The sequence below is a fragment of the Rhinolophus sinicus genome, linkage group LG03, assembly GCF_036562045.2.
Source record: "Rhinolophus sinicus isolate RSC01 linkage group LG03, ASM3656204v1, whole genome shotgun sequence".
NCBI classification, from domain to species: domain Eukaryota; kingdom Metazoa; phylum Chordata; class Mammalia; order Chiroptera; family Rhinolophidae; genus Rhinolophus; species Rhinolophus sinicus.
The window spans coordinates 78,671,819-78,696,399 of record NC_133753.1 but is presented as its reverse complement, the minus strand read 5'-3'; the positions used below and the strand labels follow the sequence as shown (position 1 = coordinate 78,696,399).

At 39.6% G+C, this 24,581-nt stretch overlaps 2 protein-coding genes across 2 annotated transcripts in view; one reads left to right on the top strand and one right to left on the bottom strand.

Moving 5' to 3' along the window:
* HECTD1 (HECT domain E3 ubiquitin protein ligase 1) overlaps positions 1–11,793 on the top strand; it is a 66,018-nt gene extending 54,225 nt beyond the window's left edge. The window contains exons 35-42 of the mRNA XM_074329186.1: positions 100–301; positions 1,951–2,088; positions 2,372–2,979; positions 3,664–3,742; positions 3,868–3,961; positions 4,603–4,753; positions 9,851–9,995; positions 10,102–11,793. Of these exons, the coding sequence (XP_074185287.1) occupies positions 100–301; positions 1,951–2,088; positions 2,372–2,979; positions 3,664–3,742; positions 3,868–3,961; positions 4,603–4,753; positions 9,851–9,995; positions 10,102–10,239 (1,555 nt within the window). The 3' untranslated portion in view covers positions 10,240–11,793. The remainder of the gene's footprint in view (positions 1–99; positions 302–1,950; positions 2,089–2,371; positions 2,980–3,663; positions 3,743–3,867; positions 3,962–4,602; positions 4,754–9,850; positions 9,996–10,101) is intronic.
* Positions 11,794–13,602: 1,809 nt separating this feature from the next.
* Positions 13,603–24,581, bottom strand: part of AP4S1 (adaptor related protein complex 4 subunit sigma 1) — a 35,882-nt gene continuing 24,903 nt past the window's right edge. Inside the window, exons 5-6 of the mRNA XM_019754517.2 lie at positions 22,827–22,838; positions 13,603–14,420 (exon numbers count right to left, since the gene is read on the bottom strand). Coding sequence (XP_019610076.1) covers positions 14,292–14,420; positions 22,827–22,838 — 141 coding nt within the window. The 3' untranslated portion in view covers positions 13,603–14,291. The remainder of the gene's footprint in view (positions 14,421–22,826; positions 22,839–24,581) is intronic.

Sequence of the window (24,581 nt, the reverse complement as noted above, 5' to 3'; positions counted from 1 at the left end):
CTGATAGTTCTGAAATGTCTGTGTTTTTATATAGTGGTTTGGTAGTACATTCACCTGTTGCTGTATGCTACAGTTACATAGATATTTTTTTTATTTCAGAGCAATAGTGTGGTTACAAAACCGACGTGAAGCCACTGTGGAGAGAACAAGGACCACAAGTAGTGTAAGGCGAGATGACCCGGGAGAGTTTCGAGTTGGTCGTCTCAAGCATGAAAGAGTAAAAGTTCCACGTGGTGAATCACTGATGGAATGGGCTGAGAATGTCATGCAGATACATGCAGATCGGAAATCAGTTCTTGAGGTACCTCATATAAAATTTGTGTGTGTGCCAGGCATAAGAGAGAACCAACCGATCTGTATGTTCCCTGCATAAAAACTGCATTAATTAGAAGGGAATAGGGATTTCTTTGCCCACCATGCACAGGCCTCCTCTGGCAGAGCATCTTTCATAAGAGGTTGTCAGCTCACCTCAGGGTTCAGGATCTTGTAATTTAATGAGCAGCAAAGAATATCTTTACTCTTGAGATGGAAAGTGCTTGGTCTATTGAAAGAAAGGACAATACTATTCCATTTCTTAACAAAGCCTAGACCAAATAATAGTCTTCACAAAGGATTCTTTTTGATGCTCTAAATGTTGCCTATATATTAAGCTATGCTATTAGGTATCTCCATTTTTAGAGCACACTGTTTATATTGTTTCACTTAAATTGTGCTTGGTATTAGATCACTGGTCTGTATTGAGAGATGTTATAACAAATGGCAATATGAAATTCAATATATTTATTCCAGAGATGTTGTTGTGGGCATTGTTGATTATATGCTATATACATATTATTCCTTGTACAAGAAACAGTGGAAGAAATACCTCTTCTGTCAACAGTTGTGAACCAGCCTTTTGGTTTATCTTTTGGATCACAACAGACATATTTTCAGGAAATATATAAGGCTTATGTCTTTCACTTTAGATTTTCTTTGCCTTCATCTTATTTTTCCTACCCCTCTAATCGAGATAATGCTCAATTTTTTATTTATTTGTTTTTTACTATGCAGTATATATTTTTATAAGCTGCCTCAAATCATTTTTGAAACAGGTGGAATATAGGTAAAAACCGTTAAAGTGATTTGCTTAAAGTCAGAAATAAGGGGAAGAGTTTAGGTTTTGGTGTTACATACCATCATTTCCTCAAGCAAACGACAACTTCTTTATCTGAATTTTAGTTTCCTTTGGTGTAAAAAGGAGATGATACAGCAGTCTGCCCTTATCCGAGGTTTCACTTTCTGTGGTTTCAGTTACCCTCGGTCAACAGTGGTCTGAAAATATTACATGAAAAATTTTAGAACTAAAGAATTCTTATGTTTTAAATTGTCCCCATTCTGAGCGAGACACACTATTGTGCCATCTGTGAATCATCCCTTTGGTATCTGTGGATATCTGTGTATATCCATGCTGTATATGCTACCTGCCCTTTACTCACTTAGTAGTGTCTCAGTTATCTGATATCTTGAGAGCACATTCACAGAACTTTTATTACATATATTGTTATATTTTATTATTAGTTATTGTTCTTAATCTCTTACTGTGCCTAATCTATAAATTAAAATTTATCATAGTTATGTATACTCATATAGGAAAAAACAATATATATAGGGCTCGGTACTTCAACAGTTTCAGGCATCCACTGGGGACCTTGGAACGCACGTATTCCCCATGGAAAAATGAGAGACTACTGAAATCGGTTTTGTAGTTGTTGGGAGAATTAAGGTATGAACATTGCTCACCACAGTGTTTAAACATGTAATACCGTATAGAAACAGAAAAAAATTTCCATGTTGCTTATAATATTATACTGCTGCTATAAAAAAGGCATAATTAGATTGGATATGACTAATTTTGGCAAGAATGGGATCATTTAAGCTCACCTCTCCCTACAAATTTTGTTCACATTTTAGGTTGAATTTTTAGGAGAAGAAGGAACTGGCTTGGGACCCACATTAGAGTTTTATGCTTTGGTGGCAGCAGAATTCCAGAGAACTGACTTGGGAGCTTGGCTTTGTGATGATAACTTTCCAGATGATGAGTCTCGTCATGTAAGATTTATTTGCCATTTTATGGTTTGATTTGCGATTTTGCTTTTAGAAAGTGTTAAAAGTAGGTTATGTTTTCAGAACTTCAGCCAGGTTTTCTGACTCTTAGTTAATTATTGAATAATCTTGATATTATTAAAATATTTTTAAAGGATAATATTTATTCACAAAAATAATTTAATAAAATGTGTATATAAATACATTTCGATAGTTAAATTGATGATAGTGTTTAATGTTTATGGATCTTTGTTTAATTTTATTTGCATTTCTCTTTCTGAAAAATTAGGTCGATCTTGGAGGTGGATTGAAACCTCCTGGATATTACGTGCAGAGATCATGTGGACTGTTCACGGCACCCTTTCCACAAGATAGTGATGAGCTTGAAAGGATCACAAAACTCTTTCATTTTCTTGGAATTTTCTTGGCCAAATGCATTCAAGACAATAGACTTGTGGACTTACCTATTTCTAAACCTTTTTTTAAACTTATGTGTATGGGTGACATTAAAAGCAATATGAGTAAACTGATTTATGAGTCACGAGGTGACAGAGACTTACACTGTACTGAAAGTCAGTCTGAAGCTTCTACAGAAGAAGGTCACGATTCACTCTCAGTAGGAAGCTTTGAAGAGGATTCAAAATCAGAGTTTATTCTAGATCCCCCCAAACCAAAACCCCCAGCTTGGTTTAATGGAATTTTAACTTGGGAAGACTTTGAACTAATAAATCCACACAGAGCCAGATTTTTAAAAGAAATTAAAGACCTTGCCATCAAGAGACGCCAGATTTTAAGCAACAAAGGTCTTTCTGAAGATGAGAAGAACACCAAATTACAGGAACTAGTGCTGAAGAATCCGTCAGGTTCTGGGCCTCCACTGAGCATAGAGGATTTAGGGTAAGCTGTATATAAATATTCTTCAACCTAATGAATTAATAAGTTCCAAAGCTTTTGTTTCTTTGTCCCCACTAATTTGCAATATATGAGTCAACAGTCTGTTAAGAACGATAATATGCTATAAGAAATATTGTTGATTTGAACCTTTGTTAATATTATAAAGATAACTCAGAGTATCAAAAAATAGTTTATTACTCAACAAACCTGAAAGATTATCTGATTTATTAAATGTGATACGTGTATATATCTTGTGTAAAAGAGTCCAAAGCCAAAAATATTTTGACAAATTTATTAGCTAATTAATATATATAGCCTAAGTTGGCAAAGCTCAAAATAGTTTGCTTTCTGTGTAAGGCTATCCCCAGTGGCTGCATTGACTAACTAAGATGTTGCAGATCGTTTGATAAAATTATATTGGTTTGTACACATGTAATTATAGTCTTGGTTTGTTTTACTGTGATTTGGGGTTAACTACAAGGCTTGCTTCTTCTCCTCCCTCATATTCAAGGTTTGATGGGTGGCGGGGTGGTGGCACAGCATGAATAACTAGCGAAGCACTAGTTTCTTCTTGGTACACTGAATCTGTTGTTGGAAGGGGAGGTTCATGCTTTTGGCAGCAATGTTATATAAATTAAATACCGGTGGTAGCTGAATGTTAATCTGTTCCTTTTTTCGTTCTCCCAGTTTAAATTTCCAATTTTGCCCATCCTCAAGAATATATGGTTTTACAGCTGTGGATCTCAAGCCAAGTGGTGAAGATGAGGTAAAAATTTTGCTTTTGACATAGTTTTAAGTTCATAATCATCCTCTTACTGAAGCCAATTGTACTAGGCGCTCCTGAAGTATTTCTAGGTATTATCAATGATGTTGGCAAATTTTCCTTTGCAGATGATAACAATGGATAATGCAGAAGAATATGTGGATTTGATGTTTGACTTTTGTATGCATACGGGTATTCAGAAACAGATGGAAGCCTTTAGAGGTAATTTTCAAGGCTCTTGAGCTTACTCCCTCTCCTTTTACTTTGAGAGAGTTGAAATTAAGGCACTGCTGTGGTCAAGAATTGCTGGTAATCTCTAGATTTGCCCTCTAGCTTTTTGTCTCCCAGATAACAGTCTTGCACAGGTTGGAACATTCACAAGCTGTAGCATACCCTCAGCTTGCTTCCCCTGAGTAATGGGGACCGACTTTTGACCTCCATTTCATTTTTAAGTGGTCATAAGGTTGCATTCTTTCCACGTTACATGATCAGGATGAATCAAACCATGTTAGAACGTAAATTCTGATGAAAATTGAGGGAAAATATTTCAGACTGTTTATCACTTACTAGTTTTGAAAGTGGGAACATAGCTCTGGCTGGCTTCTAGGATGCCAAGTGCTGGTTGGGAAAGTATTGAATTTGGTTTTTGACCAGAGTGACTGAGTATTCTCTCTGTTCACATTTGTGATTAAGTAGAGATTTCTGTGCTTAAAACCATAGCACAGTTTTTACTTCAAGCTATTTAAAAATATTAAAATAGCAATTGATTATTTTTATTAATATTTTTGATTTGAAATTTGGTATTTTGAAATTATAACTTAGAAACTGAGTTGTGTTTTTTTTTTGCTGTGTGTATAATGTAGATGGGTTTAATAAAGTTTTTCCAATGGAGAAATTAAGTTCCTTCAGCTATGAAGAAGTCCAAATGATTCTTTGTGGAAACCAGTCGCCATCCTGGGCAGCAGAGGATATTATCAATTATACTGAACCTAAGTTGGGTTATACACGTGACAGGTATGTGTTGAATATTTTCTAAGATCAACAAAATTGTTTCTGTCCCCAAATCAAATGGCAAATAATTTCTAAAGAACTTTGATTCATTGAATTACATTCAGTAAGCAGTTAAGATGCATATTCATTCATAAGACTGAGTTTACACAGAAAGACAGCTGAGTCTTGGTTAATGTTAAGATTCCGTTTCCCACTGTTTTAATTGTTCATTATTTTAAAAGTTGGATAAACCCTTAGGCTTTATTGCTTTTATAGTAATCTTTATTTTCAAAAAATTTCAAATAAAGTTGACGAATAGTATAGATGTCCCCATAATTCTTTTACCCAGACTTACCAGTATTTAACATTTTGCTGTGTTTCTTTATATTATCTATCTTTATTTATACACACACGTATACCTACATGTACTAAATGTGTGTGTATGTATAGACACACTGGAACACTCTTTTTTTTCTGAACAATTTGAGAATATATTCCATGTACGGCCCTTTACTCTGTAATACTTAAATGTACACTTCATGAAAATATGGACATTCTCCCATGTATCCATATTAGCTAGCAAATTCATGATGCTTTGCTATTAACTAATAGTGTCCATATTCCAATAATGTCCTTAATAGCACTCTCCTGACCCCTATACCTGCTGTATCAGGAAATTGATTCTTTAAAATAATTTTTTATTTTTCAATTACAGTTGACAGAATATTACATGAGTTTCAGGTGTACAACATAGTTAGACATTTATATACCTTACGAAGTGATCATACCGATAAATCTAGTACCCATCTGATACCATACTAAGTTAATATCAACAGTATTCCTTATACTGTACTTTACTTCCCATGACTATTTTGTAACTACCAATTTGTACTTCTTTTTTTTTTTTTTTAAAGATTTTATTGGGGAAGGGGAACAGGACTTTTTATTGGGGAACAGTGTGTACTTCCAGGCCTTTTCTCCAAGTCAAGTTGTTGTCCTTTCAATCTTAGTTGTGGAGGGTTCTGTTCAGCTTCAAGTTGTTGTTCTTTCAGTCTTAGTTGTGGAGGGCACAGCTCAGCTCCAGGTCTAGTTGCCATTTCTAGTTGCAGGGGGTACAGCCCACCATCCCGTGCCGGAGTCAAACCAGCAACCTTGTGGTTGAGAGGATGCGCTCCAACCAACTGAGCCATCTGGGAGCTCAGCGGCAGCTCAGCTCAAGGTGCCGTGTTCAATTTTAGTTGCAGGGGACGCTACCCACCATCCCTTGCGGGAATCGAGGAATTGAACTGGCAACCTTGTGGTTGAGAGCCCGCGCTCCAACCAACTGAGCCATCTGGGAGGCAGCTCAGCTCAAGGTGCCAGGTGCCATGTTCAACCTTAGTTGCAGGGGGCAGAGCCCACCATCCCTTGCGGGACTCGAGATGTTGAACTGGCAACCTTGTGGTTGAGAGCCCACTGGCCCATGTGGGAATCGAACCGGCAGCCTTTGGAGTTAGGAGCATGGAGCTCTAACCGCCTGAGCCACCGGGCCGGCCCCCCAATTTGTACTTCTTAATCTCTTCCCTTTTTTTCACCCATCTTCTCAAACGCCCTCCCATCTGGCAACCATCAAAATATTCTCTGTATCTATGAGTTTATTTCTGTTTTGTAACAATTTTGGGGTGCTGTTTTGCTCTTATCTGTTAATTCTATTAATACCTCTATTATAAGTCTACAATCTGAGAAAGACCTAAATAATTTATTGATTTCTGTTCCTCTTTTATTCTTATAAATTCCTGACGCTGATAACATAGAAAAAATTAAATACAATGTCCATTCAGAGACATACACCCTCCCAACCCCCCCCCCCCCACACACACACACACAGTTGTCAGTATATCCTGGATTGCCTGGGTCAGTCACCTGTTGTCCAAATGTAATTATCAAACACATGCACACACACACACATTTCATTCTTGAACATCTCCCATATGGATGATAAGTTATACTAGTCATATACTACCCAACAAAACGTACCATTCACAGATACACATACGAACATATGAATGCATACCAACACACTGAATTCCCCTTCTCCCCACAAACACACACAAAGATACTTTTAAATGATCTTAAATGCTCTAAAATGCACACACACCAGAATGCATAGATGCCCTCCAATTCTAAATGCACACTTTCAAATTCTTACCTAAATCATCCTTACCACACTAAGAACACATACCCATTCACACAGAACCTAACAGACTCTCAGACCTACAGACATGTGATATAGAAATCTAGGGAACCTATAATATGAGCAAAAAAAAAAATATATATATATATTGACACCCATACTAATACATCCCTCAATATTCCCTACACAAATGGCACCTTTCAGAAGGCTGTAGGTACCTCAGAGACCCTTAAACTATTTTTATTTTTTGCTGTTCTGATTGGGTGTTTTATGCTACCTGATCTTATAAATCGCTGATTCGATCCTCTGCTTCATCTAATCTGTTGATTCCCTCTAATGTATTCTTTTTCAATTGTTGTATTCTTCATTTTTGACTGGCTTTTTTTTGGTTTCTGCCTCCATTTTTATGTTTGCTATCTCTAAAGTTCTCACTGAGTTCACTGAGCATCCTTAGAACTAGTGTTTTGAACTCTGCATCTGGTAGTTTGCTTGTCTCCCTTTTGTTCTTTTTCTAGAGCTTTGTTCTTTCATTTGGGTCGTGTTTCTTTGTTTCCCAATTTTGGCTGCTCCTCTGTGTTTGTTTCCTTGTATTAGGTAGGGCTGCTATGTCACCCAGTCTAAATGGCCTTATGTAGGTGTCCTGTGGGGCCTACTAGTGCAGTCTCCCTGGTCACCTGAGCCAGGTGTCCTTTGTGGGTTCTGTGCCCTCCTGTTGTACTTGAGCATTGGCTGGTGTTCGGATATCAGTGGGAGGGACTGATCCTCATGCTGATTGGCATTGACTACAAAGAAGGAGCCATTGTGGTGGGGCTGGCCCTGTGGAGCAGGATTCACTTTAGTAGTCTGCCCTTAGGTGTGTCATTTGTGGAGGTGGTTGGGTGGTGCTCTGGAGTGTTCTAAAGCTGGCCACTGGGTGTGTTGGTTCTGGTACAGGCCAAGATTAGCTGCTGCCTGTGCCCTGCCCGGGGCACTTGGTATGAATTGCAAAGTGATCTGCAGATAGTTGCCACTTGTGCTGGGCTTAGAGGTACTGGGAGAGGCTAAGCTGTGAACCGAGGCCGGCTGCTGCTAGTGCTGGGCTTGTGGCTGCTTAACAAGAGGTATGTGGCATGCTGAGGCCAGATGCTGCTTGTTTGGGGTTTGTGAACCTTTGAGAGATTTTAGGACACTCTGCAGCATGAACCAACACAGGCTGTTTGTATGGCGAAGCCACTGGAAGTGGGTAGAGTCTCAGGGAATCACCGGGGCAGAGCGAACAGTGTTATCCAGGTTATGGAGACTCAGATATGGTGCCTGCCTAAGTCTGCATGGGGTGAGGGAGAGGGCTCAACACAGGAACAATGGCTTCTGCCTGCACTTCTGTCTGGGAGGAAGCTCTCGCTCCAGAGCCAGACAATTCATTTCCTCCCCGTATGTCCCTGGCACCTTTAGAGCTGCTGTTCTAGCTCTGGAGCTCAGAGCAAGTGAGTCCGTCAGTGAGTAAGTCTGTGCATGAAGCCCTGTAAGAGGAGCACCTGGGACTCCAGCCTCCCTCCCTCTCACCTGACAGAATCTCTGCTGGTTTTCACAGCCAGAAGTTATGGGAACTTCTCTTCCTGGCACTTTAACCCTGGGCTGGGGAGCCTGGTGTGGGGCTGTGATTCCTCACTCCTTGGGGGCTCTGCTTCCAAGATACCATCCTGATTTTTAACCTCCGCACGTGGGTGACCAGCGTGTTCCATGTCTCTGCCCCTCCTACCAGTTTTGATGTGACTTCCTCTGTATATACTTATAGGACTTTGTTCAACTAGATTTCAGGTGATTCCCAATGATTGTTCTGTAGTTTAGTTATAATTTTGATGTGATCATGAGGCCATTACAGCATTTTATGTGCTCTGCCATTTTGACTGGAAGCCTCTCTGATGTTTTTCTGGAACAGTGCCTCAACTATTTTTTTTTTTATACCACTGACATTTTGTATAATTACAAGGCCCTATAAGTACTTTTTAAAAAAAGTTACCAAATTAATGTAAAAAAAATTTATGAATTATTTTAAACTTTAATAACAGCAATTTTTTTTAAAGTAACCTTTTTATTGAAGTATAACAGAGACGTGCATAAATTGCATGTACAGCTTGGAGAATTTTCACAAAATGAACACACCTGTATAACTGGTACCCAAAATAAGAAATAACTCCCAAAGTCTTCTTATTCTTTTCTAGTCATTAAAACACTATTCCCATTGATTAATTTTGCTTGCTTTTGAGCACTATTAAACAAAATCATGCAGTTATGTATTCCTTAAGTTCTGTCATCTTTTCATTTAACATTATAATAATGAAATTGATCTGCAGTTTATTTCAGTATAATAAAAATGAATTATTTCAGATTCCCTTTGGTAATTTAGTCATATTTGGATATATTACGCATTTTGAGCTTTTCTGATTTCCTGGCTTTGTTGAATATTTGACCCTTATATTCCATCAGTGGTTTAGTTCTTACTGAGGACAGAAAAAGTCTTGAAGAATATATATATATAAATATTTTTAAAACTTTTTGGGGGGAATATTGGGGAACAGTGTGTTTTTCCAGGGCCCATCAGCTCCAAGTCATTGTCCTTCAATCTTGCTGTGGCGGGCGCAGCTCAGCTCCAAGTCCAGTCACCATTTTCAAACTTAGTTGCAGGGGGCGCAGCCCACCATCCCATGTGGGAATTGAACCTGCAACCCTGTTGTTGAGAGCTTGCGCTCTAACCAACTGAGCCCTCCAGCCGCCCCTTGAAGCATATTTTTAAAGTAGCTTGTATTGGCTCATTTCATACTTACCCAAGAGTCTCTACACAGTGCTGTTCTGACTTATGGATATTGTTTTATTTGGCAGGGGGAGGTTCTTGCTGGCTTACAAAGTGGTAATAGTGTTTTTCATTTATATCACTTGACAAATCAATAAAACTATTTTTCTTCTTTTAGCCCTGGTTTCCTGAGGTTTGTGAGGGTTTTGTGTGGCATGTCTTCAGATGAAAGGAAAGCATTCCTGCAGTTTACCACTGGTTGTTCAACTCTACCCCCAGGTGGACTGGCTAACCTGCATCCCAGGCTCACAGTTGTACGCAAGGTACAAACTCTAGCTAACGGAGAATCCAGTTTAGTTATTTAAGGATTGAAAGAAATAAATATATAAAGTTCATGGTCTTCTGTTATTGTCACTCTTCCATCTGTAGGTTGATGCTACTGATGCGAGCTATCCATCAGTGAATACATGTGTGCATTATCTAAAATTGCCAGAATATTCTTCAGAGGAAATCATGAGAGAGCGCCTGCTAGCTGCTACAATGGAGAAAGGCTTTCATCTCAATTGAGCTTTGAAGTGCAATGGAAGACATCAGAGACTTAAAAATACCAGTGAAGCCTCTTGTGTTTGTGTGCAGAAAAGTGTCTGATCCTCCATGCTGATGACACTTGCCTTTTTTTCCACCATTAAGGCTTTAAGAACATATGGAATAATTTCGTTAGCTGCTAATGACAAAACAAATCCTTTAACTACCCAGCCAGCAAGTATATAGCACAGAACACTGTATGTTGCTACAAGGGCTTATGCGACTGGAATAAGGTGGTTCTACCTGACTGTTCCAAAGAGCAGCTTCTCAGATCTTCAGTGTTCACTGGTAAATTTCTAACAGTGTATTTGTGTAAAGTTTATTGTTTCATACTTCATACACTACAGTTGCCATCATTGATCCCTGTTTTGCTGGCTTTTAAGCTACTTGGTCAAAAATCCTGCTTCCTTAAAACTTAGAGAGTTAATGAGCATCTCAAGCTTTTTCTTTCTTTTTTTCTTTTTTTTTTTCCCTTTTTAATGATGCCTGCACTATCAGAGTATTCTAGTGTTCTCTCTTTGTTTGGCATATAATCATGCACAACCTTTTATTTCTTTGAGGTGGGAGTATATTTTTATTTCCTAAATGCCATACTATAAAGATCAAATTCTTAAGTGTGTTTGTGCAGCTCAAAAATAAAGATAATATTAAGGGGAAAAGAAAAGAAACACTGGTCAAAATGCAAGGCACACTTAAAGCAAGTTTTACTTTTGGTTGTATTTTCTTTGTATATTATAAACATTTATTTAACTTGTTGCAGTTTGAAGTAAAGAATTTCCAAAATGTATGCTCAACAATAATCATTAAAATGTTTGCAGCGTACAAAACTGTGTCATGTGACTATTTCACTGCAACCACCAGACGTAAGAGCTTCACCAGATACTTTTCATTTTGAATTGTTGAGATTTAATTTTTTGAAATTACTACATGAAGAAATGTATTTTTCTATAGTCGGTACACTTACTGAAACTGGAAAACTAGAAGAAATATGTGTTCACATGCTGAATTGTGACCCAACTGTTGTGTTTTGTCTTAAAGCATTCTCCAGCTAAAAATGGCCAAGTTATTTATGTCAAGTTTTTAAACTCCAGGTCCGCTACTTACCATTTTATCTGCAGGGATGTGTAAATCTAAGATCTAAGAATGATTTTTGAATGTGTTATTGCAAAAAGAAATCACCAGGATACTGCTATTTTCTGGTTTTGAATGAAGAGCTCTATTTCCATTTTCCAAACTCCTCTGATTTATTGTATCTGTACATTTAGGTGAAAGAAGTGTTGCTAGGCTTGATTTAGCCAAATGGCTTTTTTAGGAGTGAAAACCAGTTTTTTGGAATTGCCCATTACTTACCTGTTTAAAAGGTACGTTCCCTTTCTACATTAGAAGAGGTCTCCCACTACAATCATTTGAGTACTGTTTTTATTCTCTGCATGAGAATGTTGTGACTATGTAATCAGAGGCAGCATTTAAATAACCTATTGTTACCTTCACAGTTCTCTGTGAGAATAAAACTTAAAATAAAACATAATAGCAATATTTAAATGTATGACCTATGCTTTAATCCAAAAAATAGTGGTGGTGATTGCTCAATAAAGTCGTGGATGCATGATTAAAACTTTATACCAGTATGAGAATTAAAATCCAGTATATGTGTAGTATTGCCATTATTTAAGTCTCTAAAATGTCTGTCAATAACCAGCTTCTTCCAAGACTAGCCAAGCACAGGGGTTAGCAGTCTACGGCCTGCCGCTTGCTTTTGTATGGCCCACAAACTAAGCATGGTTTTACATTTTTTACATGGTTGAAACAAAAAATTTTTATGATGTGAAAATTTTATGAAATTCAAATTTCAGTGTCCATAAATAAATAAAGTTTTATTAGAACACAGCCATGCTTATTCATTTATGTATTATCTATGGCTGTTTTTGCACTATAGTGGCACAAGTGAGTAGTTACAGCAGAGACCACATAGCCCACAAAGCCTAAAATACTTATTACCTGGCCCTTTACAGAAAAAGTTTGCTGAATCCTTACTACAGCAGGTAAAATTGATGAGTCTTACAAGGTCAGATAACTCTTTGAAATGTCAGAGTCTTCCTGCAGAAAGAAAAGCCCAAGAATAAGGTAAAACTGACCAATCTGAGATATAAATTTCATGAGTGTGAGAATCACTTCAAGCTGGCAGTCACAGTTCAGCAATAAATCTGAAGTGGTGATGACACACCCTGTAAGAACAGTCACATTACAGTTCACTTTGCATCTGTCAAGTGTTAGGGTCTCCACATATACTAGGTACTTGAGTATTTTTTCCTGTGTTGTCTACCTAGTATCTTTTTTTTCTAATTGTTAATCTCTCAGGGTACTAAAATCTGTGCCAAGATGTTATTCAAGTGCTATTTTGGAGTGACCCAAAAATTAATTTTGTTCACTCCCTAGTTACTTCTGGTGTACCAGTTTCCGCAGTTACCTCAATATGCTACTGATTAAGTGCCTACCAACTAGGACAGTGTTTCCCAACAAATATGTCTCAGAAAGACCTCCAAAGCACTTTGATCTAGACTGGGCTTTCCCCAGACCGTGGCTACTAAAGCAAAGGCGGATCTATACACACCTACCACTACTGGTCTAGTAGGTCAGAAGTGTTTCCTCTGCCTTCCTGAATGACTCCATTATTGTCTGGGTCTTTGCAGGTGCAAACTTTGAAATATGTAAGTAGATTTTTAGAAACAGATAAAGAATTTAAAACAAAATCCTCCCTTCCTACACACAGACGGAAAAAAATCAAATTGTACCGAATGCATTTTCAGTGCCTAGAGTGTCCATTTATGTCCATGTGGAGGATAGAGTATTACAGATGAAAAAGCTCTTGGAATTCTGTTGGATGGCACAATATCTTAATGTATCAAGACTATGTCCTCCTATCTGTACATGCCCATAAATATGCTTTTACTTAAGACAGTTCTGTATGTTCTGTTGACTGGGCAGCAAAAGCATATATAAGAGTTTGGGTAGAGCATTGTTCTGTAGCAACTTAGCAGTTTTCTTTGCTTTGAGACATTCCAGGAGAAGGGGTTGAAGGAGTAAGTTAGGGAGGAAAGATGGAGGATTCATTTCATACCACCGTGAACACAAATACCTTTTGCCTTCTACTTTTAACCTTTCAACTAAAGTAAATTTCATTTACAAAGTTTACTAGTAAGACAAACCCTTTATAATATGGCTTAAAGGATAGTTGTAAAAGCTCTCTTTTAATGTTTAACCATTTATTATTTGGTAGTAACATTCTCTATGGAAAGTTACTGATGGCATTGTAATTGCCAAGTGCCCATAAAATGGATATCACACTTTTGCAAACTAGCAAATAAAATTTAATTCTGCAGTTTTCATTAGGTACATAATACAGTAAGTAAAATTTTAACTTTTTAAGGAACAATAAAGCATTCCGAAGACCGAGTGCTATGTATGTTTAAGTCAATTTTAACCTTTTGGCTGATAAAGAGCTGCCACACTTTCTTCCCAGCTCATGCTGCTATTCCTGAACTTCATTTGCAGAGGGAAGCAGAGACCAAAAAAATTTTTTTTAACTTTTTTGTTTATTTTAAGTGTGTTTTTCCGGGACCCATCAGCTCCAAGTCAAGCAATTGTTTCAATCTAGTAGTTGTGGAGGGCACAGCTCAGAATGACCCATGTGGGGATCGAACCAGCAACTTTGTTGTTAAGAGCACCACACTCAACAACTGAGCTAACCAGCCGCCCCAAAAAATTTTAAGAAAATTTAAACAAGTGGGGGAAAAAATGCTTATGGTTAAAAAATAAAACTTGTCTCTTTCTCAGAGATTTTTCTTTGTATATCATTTTTAAAAATACAGTTTTGTTTTCCATTTAGGTGTGAAAAACACCTATTCAGAATGTCTCTGGGAGAATACCCCATTTTGCAATGTGTGCTCTTCCAGATTCTTTTGGGCTATAGATGTTGAGAGGTATATTACCATGTTCTCATTTGCTATGTCGATGTTGCTTGGCAGAGCCACTTTTCAGCTTTCTGACATCTTATCAAGAATTAGCAGAGGGGCAAGAATTCTTGCCCGATTCGTTTCCACAATGCAGCCATTTAACACCATCTCATCCAAAATGATGTGTACTTTATCTAAATTAAACATTATCTGGGGTGATATTAAGGAAATTAGTTTTAGAGTAAACATTCAATAAGTAATAACTTATGACTCAGCCTGGAATTTTTCTAGTGTAAATCAGTCTAAACACAAAGGCTTTTTTAAAAACAATTCCTGAAATTAAATTTAAAATTAGTGTCCATGTTATAAATTACCTTCCTGTACACATACACTCCTAGTTTCACCTTGGGTAAGCTAACTAGACAATAGGCATAGAATGGAACAGCTACAACTTTTAGCCAGAGGGAGAGGGAATCTAGTAAGAGTTGGAGAACCATAGCAAGGGATGTTTGGCAAGAGCATGACCTGGCCTCAAGAACAATGTTTTCCCAGACAATAAACAACAGCAATAGCCACGATTTACTGAATACACCTTCTGTTCCAGGCATTGTGTTGAGTGTTTTTAACATGTTATTCCAGACTTCGCTACAACTCCTTGATGTACATGTTACATATTATCCTCATTCTACACAGGAGAAAACAGACTCAAAGCCATTTCCAAGGCCACACGGCTAGTAATTGCCAGAGCTGGAATTTCAGCCCAAAGTTTGCCCTTGATTGCTCTGCTTTCACATTTTTCAGGAGTGGCCTGAGGCTACTGCGTACACACTGTTCCTCAACCCTCAAACTTCCACCCGAAAACAAATACCTTTACAACTTTGCATCTTAAGCTATCTTCTATGTCAGACAGGCTGAATTAAAAATAACCGTGAGGAGAAATGAATGAAGAAGGCAAGGCAATGTTGACTCAATTCCTAAGTAGATAACAATTCTGAATTTTAAGAGAGTACCTCTTATAAATGGACAGTCCTAAAAATACTCATTGGAGAATTATGGGGCCACTAGCTTACTAAGGTTCTTACTGGAAAGTTAGTATAAGGCATGGTTAGACTATGATGCCTAACTAATTAGAAACAGCCAAATTCTTATCTCAGCAGCCCCTTCATTCGAGCACCTAAATTTTCTTTTGTTAAAGGAGAAGGGGGAACTAGAATGTGATGATGACAATGGTTGAATGTTTATGAATTCTAAGTTCCCATCTCTATTTAAAGAGCATTATCCTGGTCTTAAAAAACAAAAAAAACAAAAAAACCCAGCTCACAGATTAATTCAACACATGAGTGATGAAATGCACTAGGGGAGTTCATAATTAGTGAATCTTTGTAAAGTGAATCATTGCCACCTGTTTCCCCCCCATCCCCAGTAAGTCAGATGTTCATCTGTATTGTATTTGTTTAGTGAAGTACATCTATAGAGAATGAGGCAACCCTATGAATGACAACTTAAGTTTCTCTTAGGCTCTGCGGTAATATCTCATTAAGTTCTGTGCAAATAGTCCTCCAGCAGAATAAACTTTTTCAGGAGCCCATGGGAACTGTCCTTAAGTGACCCAGAAAAAGAAAAAAAAAGCTTTACTCAGATACACCTATTAATAATATCTTCCAATTATATAGATGACTGCTTTGTCCATGGCCAAACTGGGACTGGAATGTTAAGCCCTTGACTCAATCCTGTTCCCCAGACCCAGAAGCCAGAACTTATTAGAAGCCAAGACAAAGCAGGAATGACAACCAGGTGCAAAGACAGGCTGAGTTGGGAGCATAGGTGGCGGCATGAGACATGGCCTGTAGATCCCCCTGTTGTATTCACTAAGGGCAGTGGGAGCCTTAGAGCCTTTGAGAATGTCAACTCATCCCTGATGCTTTTCTCTGAGACAGAAGATCTAATTAGCATCTGTTCTAATTGCATTAGTTCAGGGATCAAACTGCTCCACCTTTGGCAAGTAGATGATCAGCAATTCAGATGTCCCCTTGAGCAGCTGGCCAGTTGCTTTGAAATTCAGATTAGAATTTACTGCTGAATCATATCAACCACTGACACCCTCACGGTTGCAAGGACGAGGCTCCTCAGCTCGTCTGTTTCCCAACATCCTGGAAACATGAGCTGCTCAGTGAGGTCATTCTGTACCGTGGGCATGTGACGCCTGTCTATCCGAGCATCTGGCTCAAACCCCTAACAATCATGCAGCTTTCTGGCACCATGTAGGGAAACCACAGACCAAATCCAATGTGAGGCAAAAGCCAGAAAGCTGATTTCCCCCTGGAATCATGTGACTCCTTTAAAATAAGAATCCAGCTGTTGTTCACATCTTGATTTGGTTTATGAGCAACTTGTGCACACTCGTGAAGCCAAGAGTAATGGCATCTGGGCTACGTGCCAGGTGAGCAGGAACCAAAAAAATACCCTATATGCCAAGCCCCATGCAATAAACATAAGCACACACACTTCAGTTCTGACATTTGGAATAGGACGAAGCAAGAAAGGTCCAGGCTGTTGGTCTTTTAATGTGGTGAGCTGATAATGACTATTTCAAGAAGGCCCTACCTTCGGGCTATCCTGAACTGGTCTGACTTCAAGATCCTTTAGGCAACCGTTTCCCTTCACGGGCAACCTAAGGTTGGAGCTGACGTGAAATAGAAACAGCCTCCCAAAGAGCAGATTCGTAAGGCCCCACTTTCCCCCAATGCTGAAACCTAAGAGCCTTTGAATTTCTATGGTATGTAGATCGGAATTGAACATATTGGGGCCCCAACTGATACCAGTGCCACTTGAAATGACTGTTTTAATGGAAGTGATTGAACTTTCTGGTTTCTGCATTGGAAGTTTGATCTCTGGATCACAAAACACTTTTTCACATAGTATTTTAACACCACTGTAGTGGCCTCATTATCCTCGAATAAGAGAAAACCAAGCAGCATACATTTCAGATGGGAGCTCAGAAGCAATTCCAAGGCAGAGAAAGCCCAGCCTAGAAACTGGAGTTTCTAACTCTAGATTTTGGTCTCAGATCCTCTGTCTTACTTGATTTTCTTTCTTTCTTTTTAAGTTCCTAGCTAAGGAAGAGTTCTTTCATATACTAGGGTGGGGAAAAACTTGCCCTCATTATTTATACTTTAATTCACTTTCCCATGAAATTAGGTACTCTGCAAAAGGCCACTGTTCACATTGCCCACAGAACATTGATTATTACTGCATAGAAGACTATCATGAAGGTTCTGCATATACTCTCCTTGGAGTGTAGTCTGTTCAATTTCAGGCTAAGTATCATCTCGTTAATTTTAAGGAACTAAAAAGGAATGTATTTTTTTTTTTCCCCAAGTAGGTTTTCCTTAAAGACCTATTCGTATTCTGAGAACAAGACATCCAGGTGTAATTATTTTTAAAGTTTATATAGACATGTAAAATTACACAAATACGAACATCAGCTCTGGGTCAAATAAACCCATCATTTCTCTCGTGGTTTTCTTAACTGTTGTCACTATTTCTGAGGAAAACAGAGCCCAGAAGCATGGAACAAAAGGAGTGGGGGTACAGCAGAGGGAGTTGGTGGGGGAATAGTAGCCCATGGACATGGCATCTAAAGGACTCTCCAGAGAACACATTTAAAGGAAATAGAGAGCTGGCTAAGGCTAGTGAGAGCCAAAAAAAGCCTGGAAGACAGAAGTGCTTAATCGGGAACATTCGCATCCCTTTCCCAGCTGAATGGCTGACTCCCTCGGGGCCTGTTCATAATTCTGAGACTCATCAGTCCTGACAGCACTGACCAGAATTCGGCTGGAGAGGGCCCTGACCTCTTGTCCCTCAGGGCCTGCCCTTTCCAAACACTCCACTAGCTGCACATTCCCTCCAACCCATGGGCCAGCTCTCACCCCTTCAAGCCCTGCTTCCATTTGCATATTTTCAAAAGGGAAAAAAAAAGATGTTTAGCAATCTCTGAATGTGGACTCCACTTTTGGAGAGTATGCTCTTATCAAGCCATTCAGATGCCCTCCTCAAGATTCTCTCTCATTTCTGACTCTTCCAACCAAAGACGAGCGTTTCTCTAAAACTTCTTCCCTAATTCAGGAAAAAGCTTTGACAACATCAAGGTAGCATGGTAACAGCCACTTTCTTAATGTTTCGTTAGAGACTAAATGGCCACAGTCTACGTCAGATGACTACGAATTTTTTAAAAAATGTGTCAAATTTAATCTTGTATCTAATGTATAGCCCTAGAATCAGGGCTTTGGAACCCAGAAACCAGCGCTGCCCAAGAGCAGCTCTTTGGATTGGGACACGCCACAGAACCTCTGGGCCGCAGCTTCTTAATCCGGAAAGTGAGGTTTTAACTTTCTGGATTGTGTAGTTTTCTCCCAACTCCAAAGTGTTCATATCCTATGAGTCTGAAAGTGACTTTCAGGGAGAACTGAGCTCGTTAACTCCTTTCTAATCTTATCATGCTATTCCTGATGTAGTCACCTACTCCATCAGACCTCAGAAGAAATCTTTTTGTAATACAGACTTAATTATTTACTGAGACACCATTGAGGAAATTTCAGTTCGTTTAGAAGCTGCCACTTTGGAGTAGGATGGCTTCCCTGGGAAATTTCTTTGTTCTTGCCAGTATTTCCATAGCCCCTAGTTGAACAAGTACTTTTGGGATGTCTCATTAAGTCAGGCTGAAATGATCTCCGACTTGGAGAAGCCCTATTCTGGTTTCTGGACCTCTAAAGGTGTTTGTGATTTCAGGACGGTAAACAAACGTGAAGCCCCAAGGTGGGCAATGATCAGAGCCTGACGCAAATCTTGGTGGTAGTGACTCCTGTTGCCTGGCGTCTGCATTCCTCCAGGAAGCACGTGGTAGAAAACTAGCTGAGTCACAGAGAGTGCAAGCAGGATGGAGACCCTTCCTACTCCCCCGCCCTCCACTGCAATAGAGAGGGCATGACTCAGGGCACTTTCCCATTACCCATACGAGCTTTAGGGTGCTAGATTTCATGGCTCAGGATTTGGGCTTTCAGGACTTGTAAAATCAAAACATGAATGTTCTAAAGATTTTTTTAAAAGATATTTTTGAATCAAGAAAACCTGGATTCCAGGCATACGCTGTATTTGTGGCGGAGGGAGCACAGAGATCTAAATAGGGACCCAGACTGCTCCCTGCTTCCCGTCCCATGCATGTATGTGGGATACCACAGTTACCATCCCAGCCTCTATCATTCCTGGCCCCAGTCCTGGGGTGGGAGTGGGGAGAGGCCTGTACAGGCCCTTGCTGCAGGCTCTGGGATTTCTGGCACTCAGTAAATTCTGGGGACCCAGCTTGCTGGAGAACAGTCAAGAAGTGCATGGGGGCCCTATAGGCTCTGAGTAAGCATCCTCACCCCACCTTCAGGAGAGGGGTGCTGCTGAGGGAGAGTTAGAGGGGTGCCCTCTAAAGCGTAGGGCCCAGGAAAGGACCCTGGCTGTCCATATCCAAGGCAGTACTGCTGCATTCCATTCTAGCCCAAATAAACCAAATCTTAAAGCCTCTTTAAAGGCACCAAATGCCAAAAGGCTGTGAAAGTTTTCTGTACCTACACATGCACAGTAAGTGTACATTGAATGGAAGCAGAGCTGGACCTGTCCCGACCAGTACTGCTCCTCGGTGCCAGGCCCTGAATACTAAGCAGAAGGCGATGGAGGCAGCTCGTTTGAATTATGAATTGTCTGAAGAATTCAGCAAACCTGGGGCTCCAGCGCTGAGCACATTTTGGGAAGCTCATGAGTTGGTTCCCAAAAGCTAACTAAATTCATGGATTAGAAGTCGTAAGTAGTCTCCTAAAGCAGGTGATGGGGCAAGCTTTCCTTCCAGAGGCAGGGCCCCACGACGCCTCGGGCGACACCGCCCGGCGGGTGAGGTGGAATGTGAAGCGTGTACAGGAGTTTATTCATGGCACGTGAATGATTTAGGTCACTGACGTGCTTGGTCCCAAGGGTGCCGTCTGCCCTGCCTGACACGACTGCAATAGAGAGTTTCTACTTAGTAGAAGGGTTTTTCAACAAGCCAGAATTTCTGTCCTGATTTCTGTGCTTAGGTCGTTTCTTTTTAAAATCCCATCTGTCTTGTTCTGTGATGTTAGTGTTACTAGAAGTAGAACGAGCCCATCCTGGGGAGAAATGTAAATGGTACATTCTCAAAGTCTAACTGTGCAGACTCTGGAAAACCGCCTCCTTCTTAAAAGGCTTCAGAGTGGTAAAGCTTCTGAAGAAAAAGACTGCAAGTAAAAGGGCTTTCTGGAGGTTCCATGAGGTTTTCATTTCTATCCTGTTGCTGTACCAAAATTGAGCCTTTATTAAATCGTGTCTATTTCATGTGGGCCAACAAGGAAGGCTTTCTTAAGCCTGAGCAAACACAAGAAGATGACATGTTCTGAGCATTGGGAGAAGCAGCCCCAGGTCGCAATGCTATCACTCGTCTGTCTTTAACCCTTCAAAGCCTAAGGGAAGCTTTCCTGGCCAAGCAGATCTCCACAACATTAGCTGCTCCAGCAGGTTCCTGGTGACATGCTACCGGAGTGGTGACACACATCATTTGTGGCCCTACACAGAGAGAGCAGGACACAGGATGCACCTCGTAAGGCTGCCTTGTCTTATTGTTCTCCGACTGGTGTGTAGAGGTACTTACTGCCTGCACATGTGATAGGTCGAAAGAACTATGCATGAGGCAGAGCAGAGTCCTCGGATTTTCATTTAATTTTACTTCAGACAGCTAAGAGTAGAAACCCTTTAAGAATGTCAGTAGAAGAGAGATGCCCCAGGTCCTGCCTGCCTTGTAACTTGCTCCACTTTTAGACCACTGGAGATCCATGGGAAATTATGCCTGGAGCAAAGACATACGCTCAAGGTGTGGAGAGACTCAGTTCCCTTCTCTAAATGATGCAAAGTTCCTAATCTGTCAGATGGATATGCCTAAGTAATTCGTAAGGACAGTAAATATATAAGTTGGTCAGAGAGGAAGAGAAGGCAAAAATGAAACTAAGTAAAATGAGGGGAAAAGACATAAATTGTGTGCCTTGGTGTGCAAATTAAATTCAAACAAGAATGCTGGAGCTTGTTACTTGGACCTATGCCACTCACCAGAGGGATGCAAAGACAAATCCATCTCTACTTCTAATAAACATCTAGTCAATATATAAGACACAGCAACACAACGAGTCCAACTATAATACATACCCTGTTGTATCTGATTGACTTTAATTCTCTGAAAATCTAAACTTGTAAGACTCTCCCTTCCTTCTAGGCGTAAGGTAACTCAGCTCAGTTACCCAGAATCATAGCAACATCAAATATTAAGACAAAGAGGCTTTTAAAGCTCCTCTAGCCTAATTCTATCATTCTGAGATGAGGGGTTGTGTGTCTTGTCCAACAAACACAGCTGGTTGATGGCAGGACCGAAAATGGAACTTGGGTTTCTGTACGCCTGAGGAAGTGTCTATTAACTTTTGCTATCTTCCCGATTAATTTTTAAATCAAAAGGCAATTTTTTCTCTCCCTATACAAGGAGGAAGAGATTTATTTTGAACTGCTTGAAAAGGCTTAATTGAAATGGAATGTTAACATGTTGATCTTGGCTCTCCTAGGTCAAAGGGATTACAGATTTAGGTCACTGACCACTAGAGGGCACTAAGATTTTCCCAGTTAATTTAAAGAGGCTTCCAAATAAAGTTTATCAACATGATGACATTTTCTATCAGTAGTGAAAGGTAAATGGCCATTTCCTCAGAATATACTGGCTCTGGGAATAGGTGTCTAAATGTATGTATATATACACATACATAAACATGTTATAAATAATAAATACTTGTTATAGCAACATTACTATTTTAGATTCAACTTTGAATATTTTCTCTAAGGACTTCTACTTATTGCTTTCAAGTGGTAAGCAGATTTTTTAAGTAAAAATTAACTGAAAAGTCAACTTGTCTCCAGAGCGTCCGCACAAAACCCAGTGGCCCCTGCCAAAATCTGCAGGCCTGCGATATTCTAAGCTAATCTTGCTTGTTGTTGGGGCCCTTGCACACTTTGATTTAAAAGGGAGAAGAGAAGAAAACGAAGGCATGCTCTGCTGTAAAAGGAAATGAACACAAGCCAGGCAATTTTTTTAACCCTCTAGTGTATTATCTCTGAAGGCCTTCGTCTGATCAAGTGAGGAATTTCTGGAGATTTATAGCTGGAGCCATGAAAATCCATTCTGTCTATGAGGACCAAGCACTTTCTGGCTGTTACTTAAATTCTCAAAAGGTCTATTCTATATGCTTAAAAGAAGTTAAATGAATATAGAACAGTTATCATTAACTGCTACCATAGCATTGCCCTGTCTGAAAAATACAAACTGCTTACTAAGAATTGTTTTTGTGAAAAAGGGTGTTTCTATCCCTCTAGCTGTCATGTCAGAGTTGCTGATGATTCATTAGCATTCTAGATTCTACGGAATCGGAATCGTTTTCCTGCCCCAGGGCACTTACCTGATCAGGTAAAAAAGCCTATGCTTTGCCAAGGACTGTGGAAACCTTGGCTCACGGCATTGGAAAAGGATACATCTAATTCACTCTGGAAAAGAGAAGAGAGTGCAAGGATGAGAATGAGACACTGGGACACAATGCACTTAATTAGCAGAGTTAGCGGCTGCTCTGGCTGCAAGCCTGGCAGCAGGTGGGAGAGGCTGTACACAGAAGCGTAAGAGGGGGAAAGCCCTGAGTCGGAGGTTGTGATTTAAAAAACAATAGGCTGCAGTTTAGAGGAAAGTTACAGGCCTGAACAATTCATCTTTAGAATGCAGAAGGAATAAACGAACTCAGCCTCTACAGATAACAGGTAATTTGGTAGGTGTGTCAAAAACCTTAATAATGTGTATGCCCTTTGAATCCACCTATTTTACCCCTAGAAGTTTATCCTAAGGAAATAATTAAATAATGGCACAACAGCGTGTAAATAGGATGTCCGGGGAATGTTTACAGTAACAAATACTGAAAACAAGGGGGATCAGTTAAATTATAGCAGATCCACAAATGATGATGTAGATAAGTACTGACATATTGTTGACTAAAAAAGCACGTTATCAATTGGTATATACAATATTACCCCATGTAGATAGAGAGATACAGATACAGTTACGTACACAGATACATACAGCCTACAAGGAAATGTACCGAACACTATGTGTCAGTAAGTGATCGGCCTACTGATGATCTCCCTTTTCCTTTTGCTTATATGTATTTTTAATTTTTTCCAATGAACATAGATATTTATGTCACGAAAAAGTTACAGAGGGAGAAGACGTAAACAGTTAAATTCATATTTGAAGGGACTTCAGGGATGTCACATCAACAGCCACAACCCTGATCCCACTTCCCCATCGCGACAGCCCTGGTCTCTTGCAAACCTGCCTCCTTGAAGGCTGGGTTGGCTTTTTGTTTTGAAACGTGATGCTGAGATGCTTCTTTCAGCCGCATGAGACTGAAATTTCCAATGTAAGATGTAGAAACTCTAAAATTAAAAATAGTCCCAGAAAGAATGTTTAAAACTCAGAAACCTTAAAATAGATTTTAGATGACAAGGCATTCTCCGTGAGTGGGACAGTTTCTATTTTCTTTCCCATGGCACTCTTTTCCCTCCTCTTTCTCTTCCTTTTGCTACTACTGTCATCCTAACTCAGGTCCTCCAGGTCCTGTATAATCACCAGGTTTAAATTAAATTCTGATCTTTACTTCTGTGGTTTATGTGGTCACTGACTCTCCCTAGAATTACAGCTAGAATTCAGCAACATGCTATTTATGCTCAGTTACCGAATATAATAATAATAATTTAAGAAACCTTTGCAATAATAGTGCTTGTACCCACTCTTTATTCTCCCAGGTTTAAAACATTGCTATTTTGGGAAATTATATTCTTCTTGATAGGTGTTCCCTGAAAGTGGCTTGTCATGGCCAGCTCTAAATCACAGACCCTGTCTTGTAACCAATCTGCCTGAAGAGAGTGGTTGTCCGGAGATAAGCAGGAACTAACAGTTATGCTGTCCAACATGGTGGCCACCAGTCTCATGGGGAGATTTAAATTAATTAAAATGATATAAAATAAAAATTTCAATTCGTCATTCACACTAATCACATTTCCAGTGTTCAAGAGCCACACGTGGCTTGTGCCTGTCGCACAGGACGACACAGGTACAGGACATTTCTATGACTGCAGCAGTCCTTTTGCAGAGCACTGCTTTATGGTGCTCGCTCCAAGCAATCCAAAGCAATACCGAGATAGATTTTAAAGCCAGTCTCCGGAATGGCCCGACCTCTTGCC